The following is a 22,715-nucleotide window of genomic DNA, read 5'->3' as shown; positions in this document are numbered from 1 at the left end:
CTTCTTGAAATTTCAGTATCCTCTTATAGTGCCCACTTCATAGAGTTTTTCTGAAGATTAAATGAGGTATAAGAAATTTCACACTGTAAACAATATCTGGCACATTGTAAGTGCTTGGTAAACATTGATAGAATATTATCATTAATTTTATGTGCTGATACGGAAAGATTCTCAAGATTCTCAAGAAAAGGTTGTATTAAAAAGTAAGAATTTCTTATATACACACATCTTTTTCTTGAAGGATCCCTAATAAAACATTAAGTGGTCACGTGGGGAATGGGATTGGGGATTGGAAAGGGTAGAGAAATAGACCTTTTGTTTTTACTTCTTTGTGAAGTTTGAGTTTTATTTAATTAATTTAATTTAGTTTTGGCTGCACCACATGGCATGTGGGATCTTCCCAGACCAGGGAAAATCAAACCCATGCTCCTTGCGTTGGGAGCACAAAGTCTTAACCACCAGACCCCCAGGGGAAGTGCAAGTTTGAGTTTTTAATACCATGTATGTGTGTGCATGCTAAGTCACTCCAGGTGTGTGCAGACTCTCCAGCCCCCATGCGCTGCCAGGCTTCTCCTCCAGGGGACCTTCCCCAGCCAGGGATCCAACCTGCATGTCTTACATCTCATCTCTTAAGTCTCCTGCAGTGGCAGGTGGGTTCTTTACCACTATAGCCACCTGGGATGCCCCAGTACCATATATATTTTCCTTTTTTTTTTTTTTTAAGATGTCGTCTTCTTTTATCAGGTTGTTTTGTCTTTTCTCCATAGTGGGAAATCTTATTTTCTCTATTTCTCATATAACTGTATTTATGTAATGGTAAAGAGTTTTAAGTGTAGTTCTGGAACCAGCCCTTTGCAGGTTTGCTAAAGACCTATTAGAGACTACTTTGAGATAAGTAAACATGTTGTCTTATTAAAACATTGTTAAAAAGAAGAGTTTCACATAGAATAGGAGAGCATTACGATTCAGTAGTAGTGTTTAAACTTACCACTTAACAAATGGGATAGTAATGATGTTACTAGGCTCTTAAAGAAAAACTTTAGAACTCTTGTTGATTCAGACTTTTTTCCTCCCCAGCAAGTGCTTACCTGATTATCTGACAGTAATAGATAAAAAGGTATACTTCTTGTCTCCTTTCAATCAGTTAGAAACCAACAATACTTACAGGTTAATTTCCTCTGATAAGCATTTGGAAAGTTCATGTACTGGGTAGTCTCTAAGTTCATCCTTTTTCCTTACCTCCATTTCTTTCTCTCCACTCTTACACTTTTCTCTCCATTCTACTTTCTCCTGTTGCCATTGTCTCATTGTCTTAGACATTGAAGATGTAAAGGTTAATAAGATGTAATTCCTGCTGTCAAGAAGTTCATATCAATTGTTCCATTCTAGCATTCTTATTGAACTACTTTTTTGGGAGGAGGAATTATGAATTTTTCTCTCAGTTCAGTCACTCAGTCATGTCTGTTTCTTTGTGACCCTGTGGACTGCAGCACACCAGGCTTCCCTGTCCATCACCAACTCCCAGAGCTTGCTCAAACTCATGTCCATCAAGCCGGTGATGCCATCCAGCCATTTCATCCTCTGTCGTCCCCTTCTCCTCCTGTCTTCAATCTTTCCCAGCATCAGGGTCTTTTCAAATGAGTCAGTTCTTCACATCAAGTGGCCAAAGTGTTGAAGCTTCAGCTTCAGCATCAGTCCTTCCAATGAATATTCAGGACTGATTTCCTTTAGGATGGACTGGTTTGATTTTCTTGCTGTCCAAGGGACTCTCAAAAGTCTTCAATACCACAGTTCAAAAGCTTCGGTGTTTAGCTTTCTTTATGGTTCAAGTCTCATATTCATACATGACTACTGGAAAAACCATAGCCTTGACTACATGGATATTTGTTGGCAAAGTGATGTCTCTGCTTTTTAACATGCTGTCTAGGTTGGTCATAGCTATTCTTCCAAGGAGCAAGTGTCTTTTAATTTCATGACTGCAGTCACCATCTGTAGTGATTTTGGAGACCAAGAAAATAAAGTCTGACACTGTTTCCACTCTTTCCCCATCTATTTGCCATGAAGTGATGGGACCAGATGCCATGATCTTCGTTTTCTGAATGTTGAGCTTTACGCCAGCTTTTTCACCCTCCTCTTTCACTTTCTTTAGTTCCTCTTCACTTTCTGCCATAGGGGTGGTGTCATCTGCATATCTGAGGTTATTGATATTTCTCCTGGCAGTCTTGATTTCTTCTTGTGCTCATCCAGCCCTGGCATTTTGCATCATGTATTCTGCATATAAGTTAAATAAGTAGGATAACAAAATACAGCCTTGACATACTCCTTTCCCAATTTGGAACTAGCGCATTGTTCCATGTCCAGTTCTAACTGTTGCTTCTTGACCTGCGTATAGACTTCTCAGGAGGCAGGTAAGGTGGTCTGGTATTCCCATCTCTTGAAGAATTTTTCAGTTTGTTGTGATCTACACAGTCAAAGTCTTTGGTGTAGTTAATAAAGCAGAAGTAGGTTTTTTTTTTTTTTTTTTTTTTGAACTCTCTTGCATTCCATGATCCAGCGGATGTTGGCAATTTGATCTCTGGTTCCTCTGCTTTTCTAAATCCAGCTTGGACATCTGAAAGTTCACAGTTCACGTATTGCTGAAGCCTGGCTTGGACACTTTTGAGCATTACATACAATTTGAGCAAATGTTCGCGTGTGAGATAAGTGCAATTATGCAGTAGTTTGAACATTCTTTGGCATTGCCTTTCTTTGGGATTGGAATGAAAAGTGACGTTTTCCACTTATGTGGCCACTGTTGAATTTTCTGAATTTCTCTATTTAGTCTCATATTTTTCACTTCAGCTTTTTAAACCTTATTAAGCACCCAGAGTGTTCTAGGCACTCTTCTAGAGGGTGCTAAGCTAGGTAAAACTAATTGCTTCGTTCCTTGTAGGGAGACAGGTAAATAGATTTCAGAACAGTTTGATACATGCTATTCATCTGCTCAGTTATCACAATGAGGTAGTTTTTGATAGGAAAGTGCCGCCAGACAGTTAAAAACAATACACATTTTCTTTAATGGCAGAAATTAACCTCTTTTGAGACATTTATACAAAAAAAGAGACATACCCCTGTCACAATTAAAGGTTTTTGGCTTCAGTCATTCCTCAAGGAGGTTGCAGAGGTACCTCTGAAAAGTGAATGTGCCAGGTCTGAGTAGCCAAATCTTTCATATTTCACCAGACTCTTTTTTCCCCCACCATACTTTTACGTTTGTGGGTTGCATTACTACCATTCTAGAAAAACCTACATTGCAATTTACGTGCTTCTTTCAAAGAGAATGTTCACAAACATTGGGTTTTCCCATTGCTGAAATCAAACTCTGTCTGCAAGGCCAGGTTCTCATTCCAACCAGGGAAAACAGTCTGACTAATCCGCCGCCTATCTGAACGAGCCTCCTGGAAATGCCATTACTTTGAATGAATGAGGATAAACACGATGCTTTGAAAGCACAGAGGATGAGTGTCTAACCAGATAAAAGAGGCAGAATTAATCAGGAATGTACGGAGGATATGATACATTTCTTGAAGAGTATTTGCCATACCTGTATTCCATATTTGGTTTTCTAGTTAAGGCAGAGTAGTAATAACTGAAGAGTTTTAAGCCCTTAAGGTAAATTATAGACCTCATTTGCCTTTCTAAAATATAAGGACGTTTTCCTACATTATTATAGTACTGTTTCCCATATTAAAAAAACACTAATTCTTAATTATGTAATACCTTGTCCATGTTCAGATTTCTCATTATCCTTAGAAATATCTTGTTCAAACCAGGATCCAATTAAGAACTATTCATTGTATTTGGTTATATTTAAGTCTTTCTTTCTCTTTTTGAATAGACTTTAATTTTAGCCTTATGTCTTTTTGGTGCTAAAGCTTAGCCCACTGCGTTTATTTATTCATCACATTGACTTGTTAAAGAGACATGACTTTTCTTTTGGTTTTTGTCTGATTGCCTTTTTTAGTATTGTTAATACTGTTCTCTGTATTTTTTGTGATCTAGATATTAGATATATAGGTTTGTTTTTGCTTGTTTTTAAACTTTTTATTTTATATTGGTGTATAGTTGACTAACTGTTTTGTTAGTCATTTTAAATATAGCAGTGTAAATGTCAGTTCCAAACTCCCTAACTATCCCTCCCACCCCATCCTGCCCTGATAACCACACACATACACACACACACACACACACACACACACACACACAAATGAACTTATTACAAAGCAGAAATAGACTCACAGATTTAAAAAGCAAACTAATGGTTATATAGGTCTGATTCAGTTCAGGTTAGATGAATTTGGCACAGATACTTGGAAGGTGATACGTGTTGCATTTGTTTATTTATTTTTGCCTCTTTTTGTCTTTAATACCAACTATACACAATGGTCCAACTATGATTCAGCCTGTTGGTCATCAGTCTTGGACTTGTATAGTCACAGCATTGGAGCATCATCTCTTCTTACCTTTTTTATTTTGGGGCTTTTTAGCTAGCCCTTTTTGCCTTGTCTTTGATATGTTCCCTTACCTGGTATATTCCATGGTATATTCCCTTACACTTCTTCCCTGAGTTCTGTCTTCAATATAAACAGTACCAGTTCCAAGAGATATTATTCTTATTTGACATTTTACATTGTGGACTTTTTCTTTGGTAAACTTTATAGGAGTAGCTCAACTAACTTCTTTTATTTTAGTCTAAACTCTCCTTTGGTTTCCCAGGTGGATCAGTGGTAAAGAATCCACCTGCCGTCTTCACTTGGGCGTTTCCTCTGGTCCCATGAAGAATAAGTAGAGATGATAGAGGCCCAGATTAGGCTTGGGACATTTGGAAATCATGGTTGATGGGGCATCTGAAAGTGGGATGAGGTTAGATGAAAGGTTACATGCAACATAATTTTCCCTCAGAATGTGAACCCTTTGTTATTTCTAATGTCTCATGATGAATGGTCTTAGTGAGTGCATTTTTTTTTTTGTAAAAACTGTAACACATGTTGACATAGTGAGGGAGTTTGTAGAACTGGTGAGAGTTCGTAAGGAGATAAATAGGTCAAATACTGGATCATGTTCTTCAGGGAGGGGAAGAAGATATTCTGCTATTATAATTTAAGAGCATAAGTAACTGTGGGATTTTTGACCTCTTTCCACTTTGCTGTTGATGTTAATAGCTTATTAGAAGTAAAAAGATTTCCTTGTATTGCTTTACTATATGAGCTACATTAGGAATAGGAAAAATTATCAAAAAGCTAATCTATGATAAAGGCTTTTAACTGATATCAGGAACTATATTTATTATATTACTTGTCATGCATACTTCGGACCATGGTATAGTTAAGAGAGACTTTTCTGTTTGGGACTTTCTTCAATTACCATTGAGGAAATCTTTTCATGTAGAGAGTCTTAATATAAATACATCCTTTGCTGGGTTGCAGATATTTTTATTACCATTATAGCTCAGTTTGGAAATGGTTATTATTTTACAGATTTTTGCTGATTTTCTCTTGTGGAGATTAATGGCTCTGTGGAGATTGCATGTCTCTGTTATTAAGCAAAAAGATTGTCTCTTTTGGAAGTAATATTTTAAGTTTTGTTTCATTTTTTACCATTTTGTGAAATCATAGTGTGTCTTTCAATTAATTGATGGCGTAATGGTTAATTAGCAAGGCTTTTCTTTCTTAGCTGTACCTGAAGTAACAGCAAGCCTTAACAGTTAGTGAGATCTTGACCTTGATGAAATATAGCAGTTTACAATTCGGATTACTCATGGTTTAGCCACAGAAACACTGAAAAACAGAAACACTGAGATAGTGTTGCGGTTGGCAGACTTGAGTTAAGTAGCACTGAGGAAGGTAGAGATATAACGTTTGTTCTTTGCCTCTCTCTCTCTCTTTAAAGGCGTTTTCATATTTTCGTCTCAGTCTTGACAACCCATCAGGAGATTGTAAGGCCTTTAAACCAAACCTAATGAACATTCACAGTGGATAGCTGTCATTAAAAGACCTGAGGGGAGCCATAAACTGAAGTAAATGTTCCTGTCCTCTTACATCCAGGTGCTTTCCAGACTTTGCCCTTTGCCCTCTCCTCAATCTGTATTCTCCTTCAAAGGTTACCTTTTCTCTTTAGCTTTCACCTCTAACCTCTAATGGTTTCTTCATGCTCTTCTCTTCCTCCCTTGTCTGTTGTCAGTCTTTTTTATTCATTTGCTTTAAAAAAAAAAACAAACTAAGACTTTTTGGGGAGAAGTTTTAGATTTAAAGAAGAGTGGAAAGTAAAGAGATCACCCATGTTTATACCCCAATCAAGTATCCCCTATTATTAACATCTTGGGTTAATGTGAGACCTTTGTTATAATAGATAAGCCAATATTAATACATTATTATTAAAGTCCAAAGATTACATTCGGTTTACTCTTTGTGCTGTGCATTCTTTAGGTTTTGACAAACGTACAGTATATGTATCTATTACGATAGTACCATGGAGAATAGTTTCAGTGCCCTAAAACATCCCCTGTGCATTACTTATTCATCTCTTCCTTTTCCTTCCTCCTACAACCCTGGCAACCACTGTTTTTTTTTTTTTTTTTCTCCTCTCTATACTTTGTCTTTTCCAGAATGTCATGTAGGTGGAATCATATAGTACCTTGTCTCTTTCGCTTAGCAATATTCTCTTTTCTTTGGCTTGCTAGCACTTTTTTTTTTTTTTAGTTGCTGAATAGTATTCCATTGTGTGAATGTACTACAGTTTGTATATCCTTTTACCTGTTGAATAAACTTCCAACTTTTGGCAATTATAAATAATAAATTAATTTTTTATGGAACACAAATATGATCTAAAGCACTTCAAGTAAAGAGAAAGTTGAGCTAATTCAGTACCTTGAGCCTTAAAAAATAACTCTTTTTACCTTTGTATCAAAAATTTCTAATTGAGTAGTCAGCTCCTAACAGTGCTCAAGAGGTATGTGTGGAGTGGTTGAATATGAAAAGGTAAGGAAGTATGGAAGAGAAGAAAGAGGCTAAAGGCTATATCATATAATATTCAGATAATTTTTGGAAAATGAGATTGTCTAGAAATTCAGTTGGAAATTTGAATGGGCACTAAGATGTTTAGGGCTCTGAATTCAACCGTTAATTTGAGAACACTCCAGAACAAAAGTATCATCAAGCTGGCCCAGAGGTGAATAAACATTTCTCAGTTTTAAGTTCCACATGCCAAATATTTTAGGGAAAATAGCAGTAAATGAAACCATTGCCTCTGTTTATATGGGGCATACATGAATGTGGAAAAAATAACTAGGAAGGAGAGAAATGCGAGTTAGGTTATGATGAATGCTCTAAGAGTTTTAAAGAAGGATATTATTTTAGCTGTGGTGAGTCAAGAAGCTTTTATGGAAGTCTTGCCGTTTGAGTTTTACCTTTAAAATAGTTGAGTTGAATTTGCGGATACAGGAGAGAAACAGTATTCTAGGAAGCAACTTATGTTCGTTGGGAAGAATTTGAGAGAGTATAAAAGCTGAAAAGGTGATTAGGGTCAAAGTATAGAAAGCCATTAATACCAGAGTATGCAAACAGTTTTTATTAGTTAAGTAAAAATAGGGAATAATTTTATGGGACATGAATATTGTTTATAAAGTATTTTAGAATTAATTTTATATCCTTAAAATTTATATACTTTATAATACATACTTTTTTTTAATTTAGACTACTGTTCAGCCAAATTACTTTTTTAAAAAAAATTTTTATTTTTACTTTATTTTGCTTTACAATACTGTATTGGTTTTGCCATACATTGACATGAATCAACCATGGGTGTACATGAGTTCCCAATATTATATACTTTATAATATATACTTCTTATAGCTTTCAGCTCTATCATAAGCCAGAATATTTCCCTGAAATGTCATATACAAAAAGAAGCTTTATGTAAGTTGACTGTCAGTTTTGTACCCTGCATCAGCATTATAAAGACATTCTACTATAATTATAAGCAGTATTTACCAAATTAGCTTATGAATTTATAACCTTACTGATATGCTGAGATTTTGTTGTTCTTTAAATGAACTTTTAATATACTTAGCTTTCTCCCATTTTAAATTAAGCTGATTTCTTTTTGCAAACAATGTGTTTGCTTTTTTTGTTGCAGAACTGTGGCTGCTGAAGTCAGGAAGCAGATCTCTGGACAGTATAGTGGCTCTCCCCAGCTGCTCAAAAACCTCAACATTGTTGGCAATATATCCCATCATACCACAGTAAGTAATGTGTTTAAGATATGGTATGTTACTGTTACGTTCTGACTGGGCCATGAAAAACAGTGGAAAGATAAGAGCGAGGACTTTGACTGTGTGGATCACAACAAACTGTGGAAAATCTGAAAGAGATGGCAATACCAGACCACCTGACCTGCATCCTGAGAAATCTGTAGGTCAAGAAGCAACAGTTAGAACTGGATGTGAAACAACAGACTGGTTCCAAATTGAGAAAGGAGTATGTCAAGGGTGTATATTGTCACCCTGCTTATTTAACTTATATGCAAAGTACATCATGTGAAATGCCACGCTGGATGAAGCACAAGCTGGACTCAAGATTGCTGGGAGAAATATCAATAATCTCAGATATCAATAACCTCAATAACATCACCTCAGACACCACCCTTATGGCAGAAAGTGAAGAGGAACTAAAGAGCCTCTTGATGAAAATGAAAAAGCTGGCTTAAAACTCAGCATTTAGAAAACTAAGATCATGGCATCTGGTCCCATCACTGCATGGCAAATAGATGGAGAAACAGTGGAAACAGTGGCAGAGTTTATTTTCTTGGGCTCCAAAGTCATTGCAGATGGTGACTGCCACCATGAAATTAAAAGATGCTTGCTCCTTGGAAGAAAAGCTATGACCAACCTAGATGGCATATTAAATAGCAGAGCCATTACTTTGCCAACAAAAGTCCATCTAGTCAAAAGCTATGGTTTTTCCAGTATTCATGTATGGATACGAGAGTTGGACTATAAAGAAAGCTGAGCGCTGAAGAATTGATGCTTTTGAGTTGTGGTGTTGGAGAAGACTCTTGAGAGTCCCTTGGACTGCAAGATAAAACCAGTCAGTCCTAAAGGAAATCAGTCCTGAATATTCATTGGAAGGACTGATGCTGAAGCTCCAATACTTTAGCTACCTGATGTGAAGAACGGACTTTGAAAAGAGCGTGATGCTGGGAAAGATTGAAGACAGGAGGAGAAGGGGACAACAGAGGAAGAGATGGTTGAATGGCATCACTGACTCAATGGACATGAGTTTGTGCAAGCTCCAGGAGTTGATGATGGACAGGGAAGCCTGGCGTGCTGCAGTCCATGGGGTCGCAAAGAGTTGGACACAACTGAGTGACTAAACTGAACTGAAGTGCCAGGAGATTGGGTCCCATCATTAGTATCACTAACAACCTTATTGGTTGTTACCTCACTTTTTTCTGAAATTTGAGTCAGGGGAGTGTTGGGAGGTGTTACAGAAGTATTGATTTCCTAATCAACTCCAAAACGTTATATTCAGGATTTAATCAACTCTGAAATTATATAAATAGAACATCTCAGACCCAAGGTGGATTCATACATGAAAATTCAGGCGTCTTTTCTAGAAATAATAGGTACTGAAAGTAGTGAAAGTAAGTCGTTTGGTTGTGTCTGACTCTTTGTGACCCCATGGACTGTAGCATGCAGGCTTCTCTGTCCATAGAGTTCTTCAGGCAAGAATACTGGAGCGGGTTGCCATTCCCTTCTCCTGGGGATCTTCCCGACTCAGGGATCAAACCTGTGTCTCCCACATTGCGGGCAGATTCTTTACTCTCTGAGCCACCAGGGAAGCCCCAATAAATACTGAAGTAAATGTTATATAATTGTGTAGATTCATAGTATTATCTATCTCCTTCGATAGAAAGGAATATATAGTTTTGAATTATTGCTTTAAGCCAGGAGCTGTGTCAGAGATATAAATATATGTTTTTTTTAATTCAGGAGGCTGGCATGAGGATAATCAGTTTTAATTAAAAAAAACCCTGATACTTAGTTGTAGTAGAAATATGAATTAAAAACATGCTCCGTTTATCAAAAACTGAAAATGTAGTTAAGAGTGAGTTGGGTAAAGTTAAATTACCACTTTCTTTTTATCTGTGAAATAGTACCAATTATTGAACAAACATGGTATGCCAGAGCATAGTAGTTTGAATGGCTTATGGTGACATGTTTATAATGTTTGTTATTAAATTTTAAGATATGAAGTTTACTTTTAACAACAGTAACACACTGATTGGAGAAAGTTTATAATATGTAGATTTCTGGATGATCTCAGTGTGCACAGAGATGGTCCTTCTAATAAACACCCTCTTGAGTGTCTTGAACTCCTCTTTTCAACTGATTTCCTGTGCTGTGTGTTACACCTTCACTGTTCATTTCCATAGTCACCCCTGGATTTGGTCATTATGAATAACTGTAAGCCTTATGTAATCTCAGTTCCACAATTCTTACTCTCTGACCACCGCTGCTTCTCTCTCTTGCTCTCTCAGTCTGGTGCTCTGACTTCAGCTGATCCTGCTAACGCTTTTAGGCCTCTCACTCCTTGGTGTCCTTTTTTTCTTCTCTTTACCAAACTTGAATTATTTGTTGAAATTTGTAATTACTCTTTTGCATGTACCGCTGATTTCCTTAACTTCTCATGTCGTTGGCACTACCTCAGCTAAACCCAACCTTCTGCTTACTTCATGTCAGCACTCATGCATCTGGGTGTGGCTGGAGAAAAATACACAGGTCTCACTTTACATATATGACCACTAATGCATGAAGACTTCTACATTGCTTACACTAAAAATATTTTATTTTCCTAGTCTGTTCATTCTCCTGCTGTTTTAGTTGACTCATTTCATGCTTCCTGCTCTTCCCTTAAAATCCTAATCGCTCTTCTCTATTTTCAGTCTTAGGATGACTTGGCTGCCTGTTTCACTGAGAAAATTGAAGCAGTCGGGGATATCCACATACTCCTGCTGCCATGCGTGTTCACCTTTTATCTTCTGTGCCCATATTGTCTGTCTGTTCACCAGTTACTTTAGATAAACCACTAGTGAACTAGGTCCCGACTTACCTGTTACTAAAATAGAGTACTTTAGTAATTCTCCCTGCTCTTTTATGTCATTTACATTCCCATCAGTTTACAAACATGCAGATGTGCTGTTATTTCTCCCATTTAAAAGAATTCTGTTTTTGCCCCACTTTTCCATCAGTCTCCCGTTTTCAGTATTTCTTTGCTCTTCTTTGCAACAGAATTCCTTCAAAGGATTGTCAGAGCTTGCTGACTTCAATTTCTCTTCTTATATTCTTTCTGAGAAAGCTCTTTTCAAGTTATGGGAATGTTCAAACATACGCGGAAGTAGAAGACAAGCAAAAACATTGACATTTTTTCATTTAGCCACAATGCTGTTATCACACTTAACAAAATAGACAGTCTAATTCTTTGGTGTCATCTATTATCCAGTGAATGTTTAATTTTCTCAATTATCTCACTTGTCTTTTTGTAGTTGATTTATTCAAAGCAAGATCAAACAAAATCCACAGATGGAATTTGATCTTAGATCACTTGCATTTAAAAAAAGAGGGTAGTTTCTCCTTCCTCTTTTTTTTTTCAAATTGAGATAGGGCTGACTTATAATACTAAATAAGTTTCATGTGTAGAACACAGTGTTTCACTGTCCTTAATAGTTGTACTATTTATGGCTTTTATAAAAATTGACTCTGTTCCCTGTGCTGTATAGTATATTCTTACAGATATAAGAATATATATAGTAGTAACTTGCAGTAACTTATTTCCTTTTGGCCATGCTGGGTCTTCGGTGCTGTGTGGCTGTTTCCTTAGTTTCTTGGGCAGGGGCTACTCCAGTTGCAGGGCACAGGCTGCTTGTTGCAGAGCGCGGCTGTCAGGTGTGTGGGCCTCAGCAGTCGCGGCGTGCGTGCTCAGTGGCTGTGCCTCCTGCGCGCTGCAGCAGGGGCTCAGTCGTGGGGCACAGGCTTGGCTGCATCACAGCGTGTGGGATCTTCCAGAGCAGGGACTGAACACAAGTCTTCTGCATTGGTAGGCAGATTCCTGACCACTGGGCCACCCGGGAAGCCTTACAATAGTAATTTCACTTCGTAATCTCGTACCCCTTTCTTGGTTCTGTTTCCCCACTGATAATCACTGGTTTATTCTCTATATCTGTGAGTCTGGGTTTTTTTTTTTTTTTTTGCTATTGTTGTTATATTCTTTAGTTTGTTTTATTTTATAGATTCTACATATGAGTGATAGTGTAAAATATTTGTCTTTTTCTGTCTGATGTATTTCACTAAGCATAATATCCTCCAAATATTAGACTACCACATGTTGCTCATATGGTGATCTAATATTCTGCAAGGGTGCCAAGAGCATCCAGTGAGGAAATGATAGTCTGTTTAATAAATGGTGCTGAGAAAGCTAAATAGACACATGCAGAGCAATGAAATTGGTCCCCTATCTTACACCACTCACAAAAATTAACTTGAAATGGCTCAAAGTCTTAAACAGAAGAGGTAATAGTATAAAACTTCTAGAAGAAAATGTAGAGAAAAAGCTCCTTGATTTTGGTCTTGGAAATGATTTTTTTTGGATATAATACCAAAAGCACAAGCACTAAGAGCAAAAGTCAACAAATTGGGGCTATGTCAAATTTAAACACTTTTGTGCGGCTGAAGAAACCATTAACAAAAGGCATCCTATGAGAATTCCAGGAAAATATCTACTTCTGCTTCATTGACTATGCTAAAGCCTTTGACTGTGTGGATCACAACAAACTGGAAAATTCTTCAAGAGATGGGAATACCAGACCACTTTACCTGCCTCCTGTGAAATCAGTATACAGGTCAAGAAGCAACAGTTAGTACTGGACATGGAACAATGGACTGGTTCCACATTGGGAAAGGAATATGTCAAGTCTCTATGTTGTTACCCTGCTTATTGAACTTACATGCAGAGTACATTGTGTGAAATGCCATGCTGGATGAAGCACAAGCTGGAATCAAGATTGCCAGGAAAAATATCAATAACCTCAGATTTGCAGATCATACCACCTTAGTGAAGAGGAACTAAAGAGCTTCTTGATGAAGGTGAAAGAGGGGAGTGAAAAAGCTAGCTTAAAACTCAACATTCAAAAAACGAAGATCATGGTATCTGGTCCCATCACTGCATGGCAAATAGATGGGGAAGCAATGGAAACAGTGTCAGACTTTATTTTCTTGGGCTTCAAAATCACGGCAGATGGTGACTGCAGCCATGAAATTGAAAGACGCTTGCTCCTTGGAAGAAAAGCTATGACCAACCTAGACAGCCTATTAAAAAGCAGAGACATTACTTTGCCAACAAAGGTCTGTATAGTCAAAGCTATGGTTTTTCCAGTAGTCATGTGTGGATGTGAGAGTTGGACAGTGAAGAAGGCTGAGCGCCGAAGAATTGATGCTTTTGAACTATGGTATTGGAGAAGACTCTTGAGAGTCCCTTGCTCAGCAAGGAGATCAAACCAGTCCATCCTAAAGGAAATCAACACTGACTATTCATTGGAAGGACTGATGCTGGAGCTGAAGCTCCAGTACTTTGGCCGTGTGATGTGAAGAGCTGACTCATTAGAAAAGACCCTGATGCTGGGAGAGATTGAAGACAGGAGGAGAAGGGGACGACAGAGGACAAGATGATTGGATGACATCACTGACTCAGTGGACATGAGTGTGAGCAGGATCTGGGAAATAGTGAAGGACAGGGAAGCCTGGCGTGCTATAGTCCATGGAGTCTCAAGGTGTCAGGCATAACTGAGTGACTGAATAACAACAACAGTGGGAACAAAATTTTGCAAAATATATTTCAGATAAGGGGGGTAATAGCCAACATATATAGAGCTCATGCAACTTAATAACAAAAAGGCAATCCAATTAAAAATGGGCAGGAGAACTAAATGGACATTTTTTCCAAAGAAGTCATCCAGATGACCAACAGATAATGAAAAGGTGCTCAGCATCACTAATCGTCAAGGAAATGGAAATTAAAACCACGATGAGAAGATTCCCTCATACCTGTTAGAATGGTTATCATCGAGAAGTGCACATGACTGAAGCGGCTTAGCAGCAGCATCAAGAAGTGATAAGGTTGATGATAACCAGCCTCGATGTTGTTTATCATCAACAAGTGATAGTAAATGCTGGCAAGGATATGGAGAAAAGGGAGCCTTTGGGCACTGTTGGTGGGAATGTAAAGTGGTGTAGCGACTGGGGAAAACAGTATGGAGGTTCCTCAAAAAGCCATATGATCCAGCAGTTCCGCTTTTGGGTATTTATCTGAAGAAATGAAAATGCTAATTCAAGAAGGCACACCCCCGTGTTCCTAGCAACATTACTGACAGTAGCCAATGTATAGAAGCCGCCTGAATGCCCATGAACAGATGAATGGATGAAGAGATGTAGTGTATTTATACAGAGAATGCTGCTCCCTCCCCCAACTCTTTAGTTTGTTTCTGTGCCATTGACTTGTTGAGGAAATTGGGTTACTTGCCTCACAGTTTCCTGCCTTTTGGACTTTATGTATGCTTCCTTGTAGACTTGTTTTTCTATTTCCTGTAACTGATTAGATTCTGATTCAACTTTTTTGAAATTTCTTCCTTGTATACTTGTTTTTCCCATCGTCTGTATTTTCTGTGTATGATTAGATTGTTTCAATTTTTTTTAATGGTTTAAAATTGAGATTTATTTCACATAACCATACAGTTCACCCATTCAGTTGATGATTCAGTGGATTTAATATATTCACAGACATGTGCAACCATCATAACAGTCAATTTGAAACATTTTCATTACCTCAAAAAGAAATCTTTGGCTATCACCCTTTAATTAACCCCCCTTCCCTATAGCCCAAAATAACCACTAATCAAATACAAGAATTTTGATGGTATACCTGAAGAGTTTGAAAGAGATCTTAACACTAAACACATCAGTCACAGCTCCAATACAGTGATTGTTGAAGGAAGACAGGGTCTTGCATTGCCTGTAAGAGATTCTAGTGCTTCACTGTTGCTTCTTGTTGTCACCCTTTAACCCTGCTTACTGTCTAGTCGCTTTCTATTATAAAATCATTTTTCAGTCTCCTCCCTTGGATCTGTAAATACAGGATCTTTCTTTGGAGTCTTGCAAAATAATATATAGTTGTAAGCATCTTATTACTACATCCGAAAACTAGCCCAGGCAGTTGTCTCTGATGGGAGGCAGGGAGAGTAGAGACAGTTGTAGCAAACATATACTTATTTCCTGGTTCCAAGTCTAGCTAACAGTACACCTAGAAAACCGGTGACTTTCATTGTGACTTTGGTAAACAAGATCATTTATCTTCTGTGTCATTTAGTGTTGAGAGTCTCTTCAATAAGTAGTGCTAGGAAAATTGGACAGCTACGTGCAAAAGAATGAAATCAGAATACTTCCTAATACCATACACAAAGATAAACTCAGAATGGATCAAAGACCTAAATATAAACCTCTGCCTACTTCTATTTTCTGAAGATATTCTGTTTTCTTCTAGCAGCCTTGTAGTTTTAGCATTTATGTTTGTATCTATGATCCATCTCAGTTTAGTTTTTGTACATGTTGTGATGTAAGGATTGAGGTTCATTTCCTTCCCATATAGTTATCCAACTTTTCCAGCAACAGTAATTGAAAAAGATTTCCCTTTCCTTGATAAATTGCTTCTTTGCTTCTACAAAGAATGTCATGATAGTGTATTTATGTACTTGATGAAATAGTGAGATAGAATGCTTGTGAGAGAGAAAACTATGAATTTTAGACTTTGAAGACTCAGTTTGAAAGTTTGCTCCATCATTTTGTGGCTGTTATTTCCAGAAGTTAACTTCTTTGACCACAGTTGCCTTTATTTGTAGAACTGAAATAGTAATTATCGCTAACTTACAGGATTTGGGGGAGGTTTAAATGAGAAAACACATAAAGATAATGACAATAATTGTTACTATCCTTTGAGTATTTATGATATTATAATTATTCAGTATTTTACTTATATCTTTAAAATGTTGTTTTAACAGCTCTGTTTAGTTGTTCAGTCCAGCGAAGTTTAGATTAAAGCACCTTCTCTGTAGTAATGTGAACTTGCATGGTAGCAAGTCGGAGTATTTTTTACCCGATTGAATATCTTGAAAAATAACATATTCTTATTTTCATTGATCTATAGCTGCACATTTTTTATGTTAATATATGAAAAGATAAGATCCTTTATAGTTTTGCCTGAATAATTTTTCTTTCTTGAATTAGACAAGAAGTAGAATACCTCATCAAAAACTATTATTTCAGCTTGGCTAAGGAATGCCACAAATATCCTGTTATTGCTAATAATACTTTTAATATGGTCTGTGTTACTGCAAGCTAGGTGGCTTAAACGGAGAAGGCAATGGCACCCCACTCCAGTACTCTTGCCTGGAAAATCCCATGGACGGAGGAGCCTGGTAGGCTGCAGTCCAGGGGCTTGTGAAGAGACAGACACGACTGAGCGACTTCACTTTCACTTTTCACTTTGATGCATTGGAGAAGGAAATGGCAACCCACTCCAGTGTTCTTGCCTGGAGAATCCCAGGGACGGGGAAGCCTGGTGGGCTGCCGTCTTTGGGGTTGCACAGGGTCAGACACGATTGAAGCAACTTAGCAGTAGCAGCAGCAGCAGGTGGCTTAAAACAACAGAAATGTATTCTATCGCAATGCTGGAGTCCAGAAGTTTCGAATCAGTATCAATGGGTAGAAATCAGAGTATTGGCAAGGTCACCTTTTCTTCAGAGGCTCCTTTTAGTATCACTTTATTGCTTCTTCCAGATTCTGATGGCTGCTTGTGGTTATATCACTTCTATCAGGAAGGCGAGAATCTCCAAATCTCTCTTTTCTGTTTCTTCATATGGTTTTCCCCTTGGTGTGGCCCATATCTCCCTCTGTCTTCGTAAAAGGATATATATGATTGCCTTTCGGACCCACTCAGATAATCCAGGATAATGTCCCTATTTTAAGATCCTTAATGGTATCTTCAAATAGTGTTTTATTTTGTATTTTGTTTATCTATTTATTTTGACATTTAAGGTTCAAGGATTGGGATGTGGCGATCTTTTGGAGGGCCATTTTTCAGCCTACCACAGTATGCTATATGTTTTTACTAGGGTAATCGGCAGTAACAATAAAGACACCATTAAGAAACTTAGAAATGAAAATTCTAAATTATAAAAAAGAATTCCTTCAATGAGCATTTTGTCATTGTTAAGTATTATAAACCTGTTAATTATCTTACTGTTTTTATGTGGGAGTTAAGGGCAAAATTGAAGCAAGACAATCAAAAGAAAGTTTGACTCAAGCACAAAGAACTATAGGAAGGCCAACACCTGTGATTTCTTTAGCACATCTGGCTGAATATCTGTTGACATTTTAGAGATAACGAGAAAAATACATTTTTTAAAATAATAAATTTCCTTTATAAAGTTTTAAAATTCTTGTATCCATCTGTTCCTTTCTACCCACCTCTCACCTACCCCTCTTTATAAAGGTGCCGCTTACTGAAGCAGTAGACCCAGTGGATTTGGAAGATTACCTCCTTACTCATCCTTTAGCTGTGGATTCTGGACCTTTAAGGGATTTGGTTGAATTCCCTCCAGATGATATTGAAGTGGTTTATAGTCCTAGGGACTGTAGAACTCTTGTTTCAGCTGTACCTGAAGAAAGGTAAGGAGACATCTACCTATTTCTGTTTTTAGTGTAACTATAAAACAACTGGCTTCCATTATTTTATTCGGATTCCGCTTCTTGTGGTTGTTATTCAACAAGAATGCAGCAGCAAAATTCATAAACATCAGTGCTTTCCTATCTAAATTATAAATATATTTTCTTTTTTAAAACAGTGAAATGGATCCACATGTTAGAGATTGTATTAGAAGTTATACAGAAGACTGGGCAATTGTGATCAGAAAGTAAGTTGTATATTCATTGTGATATTTAAAAATACTGAGCAGGATCTATAAATGGATTAAGGTAGGTTACTACTAATTATGAGAACTGAAAATTCATTTGAAAAATAGCTGAAAAAGTAATAGGAGAACCTTTGCATACAGATATTTTCTCCTTAGAAGTTCCACACTTAGCTTTCTCTTATTTTCCTTATAAAATAATACTCAGTGGACATGAGTTTGAGTAAGCTCTGGGAGTTGGTGATGGACAGGGAAGCCTGGCGTTTTGTGGTCCATGGGGTCGCAAAGAGTTGGACAAGACTGAGCGACTGAACTGAACTGGGGATAGTATTTCTGTTATTACAGATCATTAATAATTACTAATAATATGTAATAATAATGACTTGTAGTAGTCTTTTGGGAAATCATGGGTAAATATTGATGAATAATTTATATTTGTCAAGTGGATCCAATTTATTGAATTGATTAAGTTAAATTTAACAGCTAGTTTTCTAGATCAGGCTGTTTGAAAGGTCTTGGCTGTTTATTAACCAGCTGAATATCTATAGGTCCTTGACCTGTATATCCAGTCAAGTAAGTATTTGTAAAAATAATGTTTTGCTGCAACATTTGTTCCTAGTGGATGGTGTTTGAAATATCAAGTCAGATTAAGAAATAAAATTACTTTTCCTTTGCTAACTTGCATAGTGAAGAGAGAGAGTCTTTATGCTGAATGTTCTTGGCCTCATTCTGTTTTTCTAAAGGAAGAATAATTACTAAAGTAGTGGAAAATTCTGTTAAGACATTACAGTTTTGAGAAATGAAGTTTCCTGTGCTAAATTGTGCTGGCAACAGTGATGTGTTCATTGCTTATTGTGTTGCCCTTCTGTCTTATTTCACTGCGTTTAATATTGTGCTAAGTATCACTCTTGGGGATACTGCTGACATGCTTTTTAGTTTTAGTGTGACCTAATAAAAGCACAGTCTGCTACCCTTTATAAAGAAGAGCTGTTTTTATGAACTTACAATTTTGATAAGTATTTCAATAGCCAGATTTTACAGATTACTGAAGAATACTGTTCCTCTGTAAGATAACTCAAAAGTCTTTACATCTGCTTGTATGTTGGAAGCTTATAATCAGAAATGTTAACAAAAAGAGATTAGTTGCAAAATATATTAACCTCATGGAATCTGGAATCTGCTACTTAATGGTAATCATGGGGTTGCTCACCTTGACTTAAGAAGGGTATGGTAGTTAACATTTATGGTTTTTTTTTTTTTTGCTATATGCTGGGCATTTTATTGGGTATTTTATGTTCATTTAAGATTCCAACAGATGAGGTAACTTAGGCTTAGAGTAGTTAAGTAATTTCTTTGAGGTCCCATAGCCAAAAAGTGGGATTGTTACGATTAGAACCTAGGGGCATCAGACTCTAATGCTTATATTTTTTTCTGTTATACTAGATATTATTTTTAGTGGTAAATGGAAGATGAAAGGGGTACTTTTGGTAGTCTAGAAGTTTTAAAGTGCCCCTAAAATAGAAAAGATAGGTGTGATTGGAAACAACAGAAAACCACAGTACAAAATAATCCAAGGAGAAGATACATGCCCAGAGTTCAATAGAATGTTAGGCTCAATGAATACAGGCAGTAGAAGGGGGGTGACATTTATCTGGGGTAAATGTTGGACATTTGGTTATTTTAAAACCTCCTATGCCTTTATGCATAGACATGGGAGTAGAAGTATCCCTATTTTAACAGCACGAATAGTGGTGGCTTGAGAACCTAGTGCTTCCCTGGTGGCTCAAATGGTTAACAATCTGCCTGCAATGCGGGAGACCTGGATTGGGAAGATCCCCTGGAGGAGGGCATGAAACCCACTCTAGTATTCTTGCCTGGAGAATCCCCATGAACTGAGGAGCCCGGGAGGCTACAGTCCATGGGCTTGCAGAGAGTTGAACACGACTGACTAAGCACACCACAGAGATCATAGTGTAGTGCCCGGGGTGGGCATACCTTGGAATAAAAAGAAGGAGCCTTCATACCCAGAAGACTGGCAGACGCTACCTTGAAAGCATGAGGTGCCTCTTCTCCATAATCACTGGATATGTGTTTGGCTAAGGAGATACAGTATTTCCCAGACAGATACACACTTACAAATTAAAAAATGAGTGTTAGAACCTAGAATGGCCAGCTAGTTGATGGGAACCAGTTCACTTGGGCTTCCAAGGTGGTGCAGTTGGTAAAGAAACTGCCTGCCAATGCAGAAGAGGCAAGGGATGCAGGATCAATCCCTGGGTTGGGCAGATCCCCTGGAGTAGGGAATGGCAACCCACTGCAGTATTCTTGCCTAGGAAACTGCATGGACATAGCAGCCTGGTGGGCCACAGTCTGTGGGGTCTGAAAGAGTCAGACGTGATTGAGGACAACCAACCAATCTAAACCAAAGTGCACTTGAAAGAGAATTATCAAACCACAAATAAAAGAGCTAATGATTTAGGAAATAGTTAATAGAACACAGATCAAGAACCATATGTATAACTAATATCCTCAAAGAGATATGAAAAGATACTGTAACCATATAAAAACTCAGCTAGTTATCTATGGAAGTGAAAATTTTGTTCAGTGAAAAAAAATTTAAAACTCTGGATGGGTTTAATGGTGGAGTAGATGTGACTGAAAAGTGGAATAGTAAGTTGTGAGATGAAACCAAAAAATCCTTCCATACAAAGTGCTTAATATTCATTCATTTATTCAAAAGATACTTACTGTGAGGCTCATATGTGCCAGGCACTATACTAAGCAGTGATGATACATCAGTCAACAAACTCCATGCCTTCATGGAGCCTGCATTCTACTTGGGGTTGAAGGCAATAGACAATAAACAAACACAGATAAATATTTAATAGTTGTGGTGGAGAGAAGTCTTGTAGAGAAAGAAAGTAATATGTAGGGGTAGGGCAAGCCAAGCAGAGGTGTTTTTACTGTATATAACTAATCAGAAGAGGCCTTTCTGAGAAGATGACTTTCAGCAAAGACCTAAAGGAAGTTAAGGAGTAAGCCGTCCGTATATCATGGGGAGGAGTATATTTGACAGAGAAAGAGCAGTACCCGCAATGGTTCCATATTGGAAGCATGCTAGGACTGTTTAAGAAATACCAAATGATCAATGTGGCTGGAACAGAATAATTTGAAGGAGAGAATGCTAAGATGCAAAGTCAAAGAAAAGGTGTTGGTGGATGGATGATCATGTAGAGCCTCATAGCGACTAACTAGAGGAACAGAATGATAATACAGAAGAGTATTAATCATAAATCATGTCCTTCATCTCAGTACTCTTGAATTTCATACTATTGGTTTTTTAGAACATAAAATTCAATAGTATTCTGGCTTATTAGAGTAGCTTAGATATAAAACTTCACAAATCAAGGTACTCTTTTCTACTGTATCTCATTTTTATTAAAAATACAAATACTATAAGTATGTATGTGTGTACATAATATATATGCTAGGAAAAGGTCCAGTTAGTTAAATAATAGGAGTGTTCAACACTGATAATCTCTGAGTAGTAGAAATACAATGATTTTACAAGTCTGTATTTTTAAATTTTCAGCAATGAACATGGATTGGTTCTGTAATAATAAAATATTTTTAAAGAAAACTTTTTCATATAGAAAAGCAACAGTGTATTTTGTCCTTTAAAATACAAATATTTCCATTGAGAACAAAAGATGTAAAGACTAGAAAACAGTTCAGTATCTTTCAAAAATTATCTAGTGATGGTTTTGGCTATAAAGTTTTATCTATTTGTCTTTAGTTAACATGATTTTTAGTTAATCAGGCTTGTGTTTGAATTCACACTTTGTCACTTTGCAAACACTTTTACACAAACTAAGGCACTTTAAACTTTCATGAAATATCAGAACATCTGCTTTTGAGTAATACTTTCATGTTACTGTATTGCATATCTTTGTTTTGGTTCTTCCAGAGAAAACTGCTGTTTTTTATTCTATCTGATTATGCTATGATATGAACATCATGTAGCTGCTGTTTCAGTACCTTTAGCAACAAGACACAATGTAAATAATTCATATCGGGTATGTTTATTTACTGTGTCATCAATTGACTGATAAACCATAATATCCTCTGGTAATTATAATTGTTTATACTTCAATTAAAATTTCCCCCAATGTGACTATATGAGGTATGGCACAGTAAATGCTCTTGATTGTAGTGTCTCTGATAATCTTGGATATTGGGTTGTTTGGAAAAAAGCTTGTATTAAGAGTTCTTAGCCTAATATATATATTATACAACAATATATGTTAAGTATATATATAAATATATATATATTTATACACACACACAATGGTGTAGATCTTGCTGTTTTTCATTTTAGAATTCTGAAGCTTTAGGTTGCTTGAGATCTTTTATACATAATGAGGTACAGCAAAAATTTTTCTGGCTGTTTGAAACTTAATGGTTCAATACTTTCTCTATATTTTGCCTTTTAAAAATTTATACTGTTATGAATGCAGTTTATATTTTCTACTCTTTCATTTTATTTTTAACCTGGCTTCCCATCATTTCTTTTTACTGACCAGTTTTCTTAATTGAAAGTACATTAAAATACAGTATATCCATAGGATTGTCATGAAAAGAATGACATTATGATTTACTTCTGG

At 36.9% G+C, this 22,715-nt stretch overlaps 1 protein-coding gene across 7 annotated transcripts in view; it reads left to right on the top strand.

Moving 5' to 3' along the window:
- Nucleotides 1-22,715, top strand: part of DOCK7 (dedicator of cytokinesis 7) — a 190,676-nt gene that overhangs the window by 20,829 nt on the left and 147,132 nt on the right. For all 7 annotated transcript variants that reach the window (XR_011257554.1, XM_069593013.1, XM_069593007.1 and 4 more), the window contains exons 2-4: nucleotides 8,173-8,278; nucleotides 17,634-17,809; nucleotides 17,986-18,054. Coding sequence is in view for 6 of the 7 variants with exons in the window: in XM_069593013.1 (XP_069449114.1) it covers nucleotides 8,173-8,278; nucleotides 17,634-17,809; nucleotides 17,986-18,054 (351 nt within the window). In the remaining variant the exon portion in view is untranslated. The remainder of the gene's footprint in view (nucleotides 1-8,172; nucleotides 8,279-17,633; nucleotides 17,810-17,985; nucleotides 18,055-22,715) is intronic.

The sequence above is a fragment of the Ovis canadensis genome, chromosome 1, assembly GCF_042477335.2.
Source record: "Ovis canadensis isolate MfBH-ARS-UI-01 breed Bighorn chromosome 1, ARS-UI_OviCan_v2, whole genome shotgun sequence".
Lineage (NCBI taxonomy): Eukaryota > Metazoa > Chordata > Mammalia > Artiodactyla > Bovidae > Ovis > Ovis canadensis.
This window is presented reverse-complemented; position numbering and strand designations above follow the sequence as displayed.